The sequence below is a fragment of the Canis lupus genome, unplaced genomic scaffold (genome assembly GCF_011100685.1).
Source record: "Canis lupus familiaris isolate Mischka breed German Shepherd unplaced genomic scaffold, alternate assembly UU_Cfam_GSD_1.0 chrUn_S1140H1312, whole genome shotgun sequence".
NCBI classification, from domain to species: domain Eukaryota; kingdom Metazoa; phylum Chordata; class Mammalia; order Carnivora; family Canidae; genus Canis; species Canis lupus.
This window is the reverse complement of record NW_023329961.1, coordinates 7,066-18,925: the sequence shown is the minus strand read 5'-3', so window position 1 is coordinate 18,925 and position 11,860 is coordinate 7,066. Positions and strand designations below refer to the sequence as shown.

At 34.9% G+C, this 11,860-nt stretch overlaps 1 protein-coding gene across 1 annotated transcript; it reads left to right on the top strand.

Annotated features, from left to right (window-relative positions):
- The first annotated feature begins 10,103 nt into the window (after positions 1-10,103).
- LOC119878186 (olfactory receptor 4C46-like) lies at positions 10,104-11,034 on the top strand. The gene is given in 2 exon segments (XM_038588901.1): positions 10,104-10,589; positions 10,591-11,034. Coding segments are annotated over 2 exon segments (930 nt in total).
- The last annotated feature ends 826 nt before the right edge of the window (positions 11,035-11,860 follow it).

Here is an 11,860-nt window from a genome sequence, read left to right as displayed (position 1 = left end):
ATTTCAGAAGTAAGGACTGCAATGAAAAGACTATGGGGCAGGAAGGTTTACTCAGAGGCTAATGGAAACTATTGAACATAATATTTAAGCTGGATGATCTTAAATTTTCTCATATGTTCAATGAAAACAGTAATAATAAGCTTATATGGGTTTTGGAGGTAAAAAGAAAATAACACATGCTGCACAACTGAGGTATTATTTATCATCAGCTTTATTATATTTTTTCTGATATTTCATATATAGATAATTTTTTTAGTAGATAAATTTTCTGAATGATCTAGGCCATAGGTATCTTCTTAAACTCAGAAGCTCACCAGGACTTGGCACCACTGTTTCTTCTTCCCATTTTGACCTCTTTTCCATTTTCCTTAAAGAATGAGGGTCTACTGTGAAATATTTAAGGTCACTTTCTAGCATTTAGAACTGTGACAGAAATGTAGTGAGCACTCAGTATGGATATGTTAGATACACAATAGGATACAGGAAAATGACAGAGATCTGAGCTATAGGGTTCTGATCTAAGTCCTGCAAAACACAGTAGAAACTAAACCTAGCAAGGCTCCAAAGGGAGGGGTGGTATGTGCCTATGAAAAAGAGATAAAACACACTTAAAAAACAAAGCACCTATTCTAATCCTCTGCTCTCGAGAGAAAGTTTTCCATTCTCTAGGATTCATTTTCTTTACCTAAAAAAGTAAGTAATGGGGGGGGGGAGATCACATTAAAGATCCTCACTGTAGTTCTAAGATCCCATTCATATGTTCTGCTACCTGACTAATCATGACCTCTCTTGTAGCTAGTAGTCCCCAACCTACATAAAGGAACTAAAATGAAAAACTGAAGAAACTGAATGAAAACAAGAACATTCGATATGAGTAGGTGACTTGATTCAAACAATACAAATAAAATACTGAAATGTATGGCTAGGAAAAGACATTTTCTCCAATGTGGTAATCAAACAGGTTTTACTGAATACAGTGATCCATGTATCACACATCTCTCCTTCACTTCCTGAAAACGGAATTTCATATATATTTTTCTCTAACAAATGAACACATCACTGAACATTACTCTCATTTTTTTAATTGTCTTTTTTTTACAAATCTGATTATTCTAGTTATTGCTTGTACCTGGGTATTTATGGTGGAGTGTGTGTTTTGTGTGTGTGTGTGTGTTTCTGTGTGTATATATTTCATTAAGAACTGCACATAGTGCTTTAAAAAAAATGTCTGATGTTGATGCATTCACAGAGTAAAGATAAGAAAGACCTAAGTTATCACCATTTTTGGTAGAAGTTATAATTAAGAAACCCTGGCCCTGGAAGCACACAAAATCATGCCTATTGTCCCAGCTTCGAATCTCAATGGACTTCCACCTGTTCATTGTTTAATGACGACTAGATCAATGTTTCTCAAACTTGTTTGATCATGGGTGTCATTTGGAGAAATGTTTGAACAGATAACAATATCTGTGCTATGAGTTTCTAATCCATTAGGTGATAGTTATGGGGTATTCAAAATCTATAATTATAACAAGCTCGTCTTGTAATTATTACAGTCAGTAGCACATCTGAGCACTTAATTTGGAAGCAGCAGGACTGGATGATACTTGGTATACTTATATTTTCTTATACCTGGTCCCTAAGAAGGTAAAGGTTATAAATTAATTACTCTCAAAGACCAAGAAGCAGGGTATATGAATCGTATTTTAGCTTCTATCCTTGGCTTTATACATTTATTCCTATTGAATAAGGTCCTCGGGGTCAATCCCAAACAGAAGAACTCAGAAAATCTACTCTTGGATTCTTGGAAAAGATGACTAAAAATTATTAGAACCTAGATTCTCCCCGCTTTCATTAAGGATAAATCTGGTTTATACCATTCTATTTCATAGACATATGATCACAGCCTTGGCAGTCAACCACTCTCGGAATTTTATAGTTTTTTACATTTACAACTTGCTGCTGCAAGACAACAGATATTATTTTTATTAGAGCCTTCAGTAATGATAAAAATATGGAATCCCCTTCTCATTTTCCAGTTGAATTAATTAGTTTAGTTCATAATGGAAAACAATAAAAGTGTATCTCCCTATGTCTTCTTAGTAACGGTTATACTTCTTTACAAGGGAGTAGCAAACATTTTTGAAACATGTTTTCTTCTACTGCTCAATTTAATATGTAAAAACAATTTTCATGTTCCTCCCTATGTCATCCTTAATGCAAGAGACAGTTCAATAACCACGCATAGAAGATAATATAGATTTTAGAAAAATAACTTTATTTTTTAAAAGATTTTATTTATTTATTCCTGAGAGACACACTCACAGAGAGAAGCAGAGACACAGGCAAAGGGAAAAGCAGGCTCCATGCAGAGAGCCTGATGTGGGACTCAATCCTGGGACTCTAGGATCATGACCTGAGCTGAAGGCAGACACTTAACCACTGAGCCACCCAGGTGTCCCTGAAAAATAACTTTAAAAAATCACTTTGTCACCCAGCAAACACAATTCAAAAAATAATTCCCTCATAAAGTCAGAACTTTACCAGGATGTCCATTCTCAATATTTATGTTCAATGTTTAATGAAAAGACTTTTACTAGAGAAATTAGGTTAAAAAATAAATAAATCATCCTATTGAGAAAGGAAGAAGTAAAACTATTTCTATTAAAAATGACATGATCTCATACATAGAAAATCCTAAAGCTTCCACCAAAAATATATGAGAAATAAGAAGTGAATTCAATAAAGTTGAAGGATAAAAATATTAACACAAATCAGTTGCATTTCAGATGCAAACATCAACCTACTTGAAAAAGAAATGAAGAAAGCAATCCCATGTACAATAGCTTCAAAATCAATAAAATACTTTGGAATAAATTTAACTGAGGAAGGGAATGGCTTGTAGACTGAAAACCATAAGGCACTGATGATACAGATGGAAGAATGCATAAATAAATGGAAAGATAGCCTGTGCTCATGTATTAGTAAGATTAATATTGTGAAAATGTCCAGACAACCCAAAGCAATCTATAGATTCAATGCAATCCTGATCAAAATTCCAAAGGCATTTTTCACAGGAAGAGGAAAAAAAAACTAGTGTTAGTTTCTTTGGAACCACAAGAATACCCTGAATGACCAAAGCAATCTTGAGAAAGAAGAATAACCTGAATATGCTGAGGTATTATGCTGAGTGAAGTAAGTCAATTGGAGAAGGACAATCATTATATGGTTTCACTCATATGGGGAGTATAAGAAATAGTGAAAGAGATTATAGGGGAAAGGAGGAAAAATGAGTGGGAAAAATTAGTGAGGGTGACAAAACAACCTCCTGAGAGACCCCTAACTCTGGGAAATGAACAAGGAAAGTGGAGGGGAGGGCGGGGTTACGGGGTGACTCGGTGACAGGCACTGAGGAGGGCACTTGACAGGATGAGCACAGGGTGTTATACTATATGGTGGCAAATCTAACTTCAATTAAAAATATATTAAAAAAAAAAATCTGGGGATATCCCATACTTGATTTCAAGCTATATGACAAAGGTATAATAATCAATCAGTATGATATTGACATAAAAAACAAGCACCTTAGACCAGTGTCACAGAATGAAGAACCAAGACAATTACATACACATATACAGTCAACTGATTTTTGACAAGGGTTCCAAAACACACAATAAGGAATTAATAGAATCTTCAAAAACAGGTTTTGAGGAAATTGGATATTCATGAAAAAGAATAAAATAGGATACCTATCTTATACGAATCACAAAATTAACTTGTAGTGAATAAAAGTCTTAAACAGAAGACCTAATAAGATAAAATTACCCAAAGGAAACAGCGAGAAAAGATTTTTGACATTAGTCTTGAAAATTATATCTTGGATTAGACAGAAAAAAAAACAGAAAAAAAAAGCAAAATGAACAAGTGGGACTACATTAAAAAAATGAATTCTGCACAGAAAAGGCAACAGGACATTGAAAGGCATACTACAGAATGGGGAAATATTCACAAAATATGTAACTGATAAGTTTAAAAATCATAAAAGAAAACACATACTGGGTGTTATTCTGTATGTTAGTAAATTGAACACCAATAAAAAATAAATTAAAAAAAAAGAAAACACATACTGAATTCATACAACTTAATAGCAAGTAAGTAAATAATTCAATTAAAATTGAGCTAAAAAACCTAATAGCCATTTTTTTCAAAGAAAACTTATAAATGGCCAAGGATATATGAAAAGGTGCTCAACATCACTATCAGGGAAATGTAAATCAAAACTACAATTGAGTGTCACCTTACACCTGTTCAGACTGTTATTTAAAACAACACTAAAGCTAACAAATATTAGCAAGAATGTGGACAAAAGAAAACTTTTATACACTGTTGGTGAAAATTCAAAATGGCACGGCCATTAGGGAAAAAATATGGTGAGATTTCAAAAAATTTAAAATGTACTACTGTAATATGATGTGCCAATCCTACTTGTGGTATTTAAAAGGCTTAAATTCAGTACCTTGGGGGGCCTGGCTGTCTTAGTTTGTAGAGCATGAGACCCTTGATCCTAGGGCCTGGAGCTTAAGCCTCACCTATGTGTGAGGCTTAAGAAAAAAAGTCATTTTTTAAAAAATCAGTATCATGAAGATAACTGCACACCCATGTTTACTCTAACATTATTCACAAAAGCTGTAATATGGGGAAAACATAAAAATTCTTCAATAAATGAATGAATAAAGAAGATAAATATTATTCAGCCATTTAAAAAAAGGAAATCCTACCATTTGCAATGACATGGTAAACTGGGAGCATTACGCTATATAAAAGAAGCCAAAAGGGGAAAGACAAATATGGTATGCTATCACTTTTATGTAAAATCTGGAAGGAAAAAAGAGAACAGAGACTTAATCTGAGGAGAAAAAAGAGAAGTTAAAGAACTTAATCTATCTAATTAAAAGATTTATATTAAGCTCCCATAAACAGTACTGTGTGGTATTGCTATAAGGATAAACATATAGATCATTGAAATATTAGGTGTCCATAAACAGACCTAAATGTATGATTTTTTAGTAAAGATGTCTAGGTAATTCAATGAAGGAAAGAATAGACTTTTTTCCCTACTGATTATGCTGGGTCAATTACATACCCATATGGAAAAAAAAAATGAACCTCAACTACTACTTCATATCATACCCCAAAATTAACTCAAAATTGAGTCAGAGACCTACATGTTAAAACAAACCTATAAAAATACTAGAAAGAGTATTTTAAACTTTGTAATCAATGTTTATTAAATCTCACAATGGGATACCTGGGTGGCTCAATGGTTGAGAGGCTGCCTTAGCCTCAGGGCACGATCCTAGGATCCAGGGATGGAGTCCTGCATCAGGCTCCCTGCAAGAAGTCGATTTTCCCCTGCCTATACCTTTGACTCCCTTCTGTCTCTCATGAATAAATGAGTAAAATCTTTAAATAAATATCTCCCAGTAAGCATGAGCTATAAGTAAAACTGAAAATTGAAACTTGTTAATATTTTAACTCTTTTACTCCCTGAATGACATCTTTCTAAAAATGAAAAAGCAATCCATGGACTAGGAAAAAACTATGTATATAGACACGCAAACAATTTTATAAAGTATAAATATATAAACATTTTACAGACAATTTATATATTATATATATAAATTTTATAAAACATATACTTTATATTTATTTTTAATATATAAGATATATATATATGATTAAAAGGCCTATACCTAGAATATATAGAACGTTCAGACTTTAGTAATTAGAAACCCAGAATGACTATCTTTATATTGTACAAAGGACGCAAAAAAGAAATTTCCAGAAAAAGATCTACAAATGCTTGATCATAGCGTAGTTCTATTTTTACCTTTTTGAGAACCCTAATACCATTTCCTAGAGTGGCTGCACTACTTTGCATTCCCACTCAGTGCAAGAGGGTTCCCCTTTCTCCTCATCCCCATCCCCATCTCTTGGCACTCGTATTGTTAATTTTAGCCATTCTGGCAAGTGTGAGGTGAGATCTCATTATAGCTTTGATTTGTATTTCCCTGATAATAAGTGATGTTGAGGTTCTTTTCATGTGTCTATTAGCAATGAATGTCTTCTTTGGAAAAATGCCTATTGAAGTCTTCAGCCCCTTTGTTAATTGAATTAATTGTATTTGGGGTATTGAGTTTTATAAGTTCTATTTATAGATGGTACTTGGATGGTACTCAACTATCCAGAAATTGCACTGGTAGGTATTTGCTCAAAGAATACAAAAATACTAACTCAAAGGGATAGTGCATCCCAATGTTTATCTACAATAGCCAGATTGTGGAAACAACCCAAGTATCCATCAACTGATGAATGGATAACAAAGATGTGGTAGATATAAAACCTGGTATATATTTACATGTATATAATATATATATGATATATACTATGATAGAATATTACTCAGCCGTAAAAAGAATGAAATCTTGCCTTTTGCAATGACATGAATGGAGCTAGAAAGAATTATGCTAAGTAAAATGAGTCAGTCAGAGAAATACAAATACTAAAAGATTTCAATCATATGTACAATAAGAAATAAAACATACAGTATGGGGGCAGGGGGAGAGGGAGGCAAAAAAAATGGAATTTTAATCGTAGAGAACAAAATGATGGTTACTAGAAGGGAAGTGGGTGACAGTAAATGATGGGAATTAAGAAGAACACCTGTAATGAGACCCAGGTGTTGTGGAAGTTTTGAATCACTATATACTACACATGAAACTATTATTATAATGTATGTTAAGTAACTAGACTCTAAATATACTTTTAAAAATGTACAAATGACAAACAAATGCTCAACATCATTAGTCATCAGGGAAAGCAAATTAAAACCACAATAATATATCAGCACATACCTCCTTGAATGATGACGTGGAAAATAACAATACCAAGTGACAAAAAATATGGAACAATTCTTGTGATTAAAATGAGAACTTTCTGCTTGTATTTTGATATCTCACCATAATTTTAATGTTGCCTAGTATTCCTTATGAACCCATGAGTTCATAGAGATTACTATGAGTCCCAGAGATTACTAATTAGGAGCCTATTAGAGCTTCCGTTTAATTTCATAGCCCTCTGATGAAAATGAAAAACAACGTTTGGAGACAAGGACTTTAATAACTGCCATTCCACTGATTTTAAGCCCTCACTGCACTAGCTCTAATGCAATCAATAACAGGTTTCTAGAAATGTTTTAATATTGTTAGGGAGGCAGGTTCTCTGTGACCCGAGTCAACAGGTTAAAACATTACAGGTCTCCACACTCAAATTATGCCATTTTCCTACTCCCATGATATTTAGCTTTCTTGGAAACTAAAGTTCACAAAGAGAAAGGGGATTCTTGCATGGTTGGGTTCCAAGCAGAGGGAATGCAATTCCCTATTCGAAATTGGGTGATTTTCAAACATGTCTCTTCAGCATACCTGTTTCTAAGACCAAGCCTTTCCACCAAAGGAGATAATTAATTCCAGAGAGAGAAAACAGCAGTTCTAAGCCAAGGTCCTTGAACTTTTTTGGAAACCTCTTTAAATATCCATGCAGTGCCAAAGGAAAATATTGTGGGGGGTTTACATTCCTAGAGCAAGATTCATTATGAGAAGAATGACCCATTTGAAAGTGTTTCCTCCACATTTCTTGCCTCTTGTCTATGGGACCAGAGCCATCTGGAGATCATGTCTCCATAGTGTTTCAAAAGAATTCATTCCAAATTCAAATCCCAGATTCTCAATAAGGAATTTTGAGGCTTTAGGCTAGAAGGAAAGATTGAGACTAGGAGAAACACCTTTTCAAGGACCTTTGATTTGTTATCAAATTACCTCAATAGTCTGTGTCTGAGGTGTGTTCTATCTTTCATACTGAAAGTTTACTATTAAAGAAGAGGCCAGCTTGAAGATGGAATTATTTCTGAAAAATCCTAAACATCATTGTGATCATCTATAAGGTAAGGTTTTCAGCAGCATTGAAGCATCTTAAACATTGGTATTTTCTATAAAGAGTAATCATTATGTTTCAACAGCTTACAAACAGTAATATTATAACCATATTCCCATTAGTCAGAAGATAGTTAGTAAATGTCATTAACTTAAACAGACAAATGAAAATGTTGAGGCTTATAGAGATTTTATGAGATTTTATAAAAATTGGAACCCAATTTTTGGTCACAAGACACCTATTTTGACATAAGATGCCTCCTTTAACATTCAAGACTAATCATGAGCATGAAGATTAAATGTAAGTATGCCCCCCACACAGTGATATATAAATATGTTTATAGATGACATAAATCATTAGTCATTTAGTCCAAGCATGACCAGAGACTGTCCTTCCTAAGGTTAATTACTATGCATAACGTGAGTCTCTGTGGTATGCTGAAAAGTAAAATTAGAGATAATTCTTCCAGAGATTATTGCGTGATTAAATGTTTTCTGATTACAGTCAATTACCAATTCTTCCTATCTTCTGTGTGAATACAGTCACAAAAATATGTGAAAGCTCTTCGTGTGCTCACAGTAATGCGGTGGGGATATTCATATACATTTACTCAATCAATTCTCATAGCACCTGGGATGTGGATATGATCATTCTCACTTTAGAGATGAGGAAACAAGAACATAAGGTCCCAGGAAATGTACCCTGGATAAAAGAAGTTGCAAGTGGAAAAGGCAAGATTCCAATCGGGTCTCTCTGATTTCAAACCAATACAGTACACTTAACGACCATGGTAGTCATTTTCAACATTGTACAGAAAACTCTGGAGACCCAGGTTTTTAAGAGGATTGGGTAGGGAGGAAATGGGCTGCATGAGAGGCCAAGGTAAAAGTGCTCTTCAATGAAAGCAGTACCTCATTTTCATTAATATTTGGAGACTGCAGTGTGTGGTACGTGTGTGTGTGTGTGTGTGTGTGTGTGTGTCTTGATGAAATTACTTCATATATATTTGCCTCTGAAGTACCATTAAAGTCCTTTGATTATGGTCATGTCAAAAGAGATTACTAGTTTACACTGTTTATTATCACAGAACAATGTAGAGCAAGGATTAATAATTTGAAGGAAAAAGGTCACAAGTAAAATTTGATTTAGTCTTGGCTCTCCTCATTTTTATCTGCTTGATCTAGGGCAGGATTCTTAACTTCTCTATGTTTGTATCTCCTGCTGTGTAAAGGAAGTATGATAGTGGTAATTATTTCACAGGAATGTAGTGAGGATTAAACAACCACATTTCTGAAAAAAACGAACACAGCAAGTGTCTACATTTGTGTTGATATAATTATTATAAAATATATATAATTACATTTTAGTTGATATTATCTTTATTATTATTCTGAACATCTGCAATCATTTCGTCTCTTGCAAAAAAGTATGAAACAATGCTAACCACACAGGTTACTACCATGCCATGCACATAGTAATCAATCATTTAAAATATATTTATCAGTTATTATAATATTTTGGGATTTTGAAAACTTGTATTATCTACTCTTTTATAATAGCTCCTGGAGCCTTTATTACATTCTCATAAGAAACACACTGTTCCACATTTTTGTTAACTATTATAAATGTTCTGTGACTGGGCTTTCTGTCTCTGGCTGACATCCCCTAACTGAAGCTAATTCAACTTCATCCAAGACACACAAAGGACTTTCACAGAGTTATATCCAAGAGTCACCATTCTTCCAACCCCTGGTCATTCTTCCACTTCTATTCAGTTACCTTCCATGGTTCCCCATTTCCTAAGGGTAAAGAAAGAATTCCTAGCTTTCCATTCATAGCTTGAACATCCATTCTTTACCACTCTTTTGAAACTTAGCTGCCAGTATGATTCCTTCAAGATAGGCTCTTTATCATCTCAGATGATGAAGTATGCCTAGGTGATCTTCAAGAACTCAGAACTTACTTGCTATCTCACAAAACCTCATGAGAATCCACTTCTCATTAGAATACAGGCTGCTACATTTACTAGATGTGGAAGCTTACTAAATGCAAGGTTACATTAATATAAGGGATTTCTTTTTCAGGTCATGTAGTTAAGCATAATACGAAAAATGGAGATTAGGAACAACGTGACAGAATTTGTGCTACTGGGGCTCACAGAGAATCCAAAGATGCAGAAAATCATATTTGTTGTGTTTCTGGTCATCTACATCGTCTCTGTGGTAGGAAATGTGCTCACCGTGGTCACTATCACTGCCAGCCCATTATCGGGGTCCCCCATGTACTTTTTCCTGGCCTATCTCTCCCTCATTGATGCCTGCTATTCTTCTGTCAATACCCCCACCCTCATCATAGAGTCACTCCGTGAAAAGAAGACCATCCCATTCAATGCATGCATAATCCAAATCTTTGGGGAACATTTCTTTGGAGGTGCTGATGTCATCCTGCTTACTGTGATGGCCTATGACCGCTATGTGGCCATCTGCAAGCCACTGCACTACATGACCATCATGAATCGGCGGCTATGTGGCCTGCTCATGGCAGTGGTGTGGGTGGGAGGCTTTCTTCATGCAGCCATACAGATCCTCTTTATCATCCCCACTACCCTTCTGTGGCCCTAACGTCATAGATCACTTTATATGTGATCTGAATCCTTTGCTCAATCTTGCCTGCACTGATACCCACACTCTTGGGTTCTTTGTTGCTGCCAACAGTGGTTTCATCTGTGTCTTAAACTTCCTCCTCCTCATGGTTTCCTATGTGGTCATTCTGCGCTCCCTAAAGAACCACAGCTTGGAGGCGAGGCGCAAAGCCCTCTCCACCTGTGTCTCTCACATCACAGTGGTCGTCCTATTCTTTGTGCCCTGCATATTTGTGTACATGAGACCCGCAGCTACTTTATCCATTGATAAAGCAGTTGCAGTGTTCTATACTACAATAACTCCCATGTTAAATCCTTTAATCTATACCTTGAGAAATGACCAGATGAAAAATGCCATTAGGAAACTGTGTAGTAGGAATGCTAGTGTGGGTGACAAATAAATGTATCTGGAGCTCAACAGTGATTCAACTGAGGCAAAAGTCAAACAGACATGTTGGATGATCTCAGCAAGGAATACCTATGACATAAAAAATGACAACAACAACAACAACAATGACTGCTATTTTTTTTCAAGAGCAAAAATGGGTGCAAGAAATGGAAAAATAACCCTAGCTCAGGATCTCTCTTTGCATATTTGAATAATGCTAGCAAATTGGGGCTTGTTTCATGAGCTTCATTCATATGCATGGATTCATAAGCTTTCATCCTAATTTTAAAAATTAAAAATAGGGACACCTGGGTGGCTCAGCAGTTGAGCATCTGCCTTGCATCATGGCATGATCCCGGGATCTGGAATCAGGCTCCCCACAGGGAGCCTGTTTCTTCCTCCGCCCGTGTCTTTAGGCCTGTCTCTGTGTGTCTCTTATGAATAAATAAATAAAATCATTTTTTAAAAAATTAAAAATATATTGATATTGAGCAGTAGTCTTTATAACAATCCAAAGAAGTAGGCATTGCTATTATCCCCATTTTATAGGTGAGGAAACAGAAAGGGGGAATTATCAAAATAATTATACTGAAGATTCACTAATCAGAGACTACCTGATTTCTCAGACCATGCTCTTAAATGTTGTGATACAGTGCCAGACAATGATGACAGAAAGATGATTCTAATTCTTACCACTTATTGAGCTAGGTTTTATGCTGGACCACATATATAAGATATAGATACAAATATCTATATATACAATATATATCTTATACATATGCATGTTAAATCATTATGTACATGTACTATATATCATAATAATATAGATGATTATATAT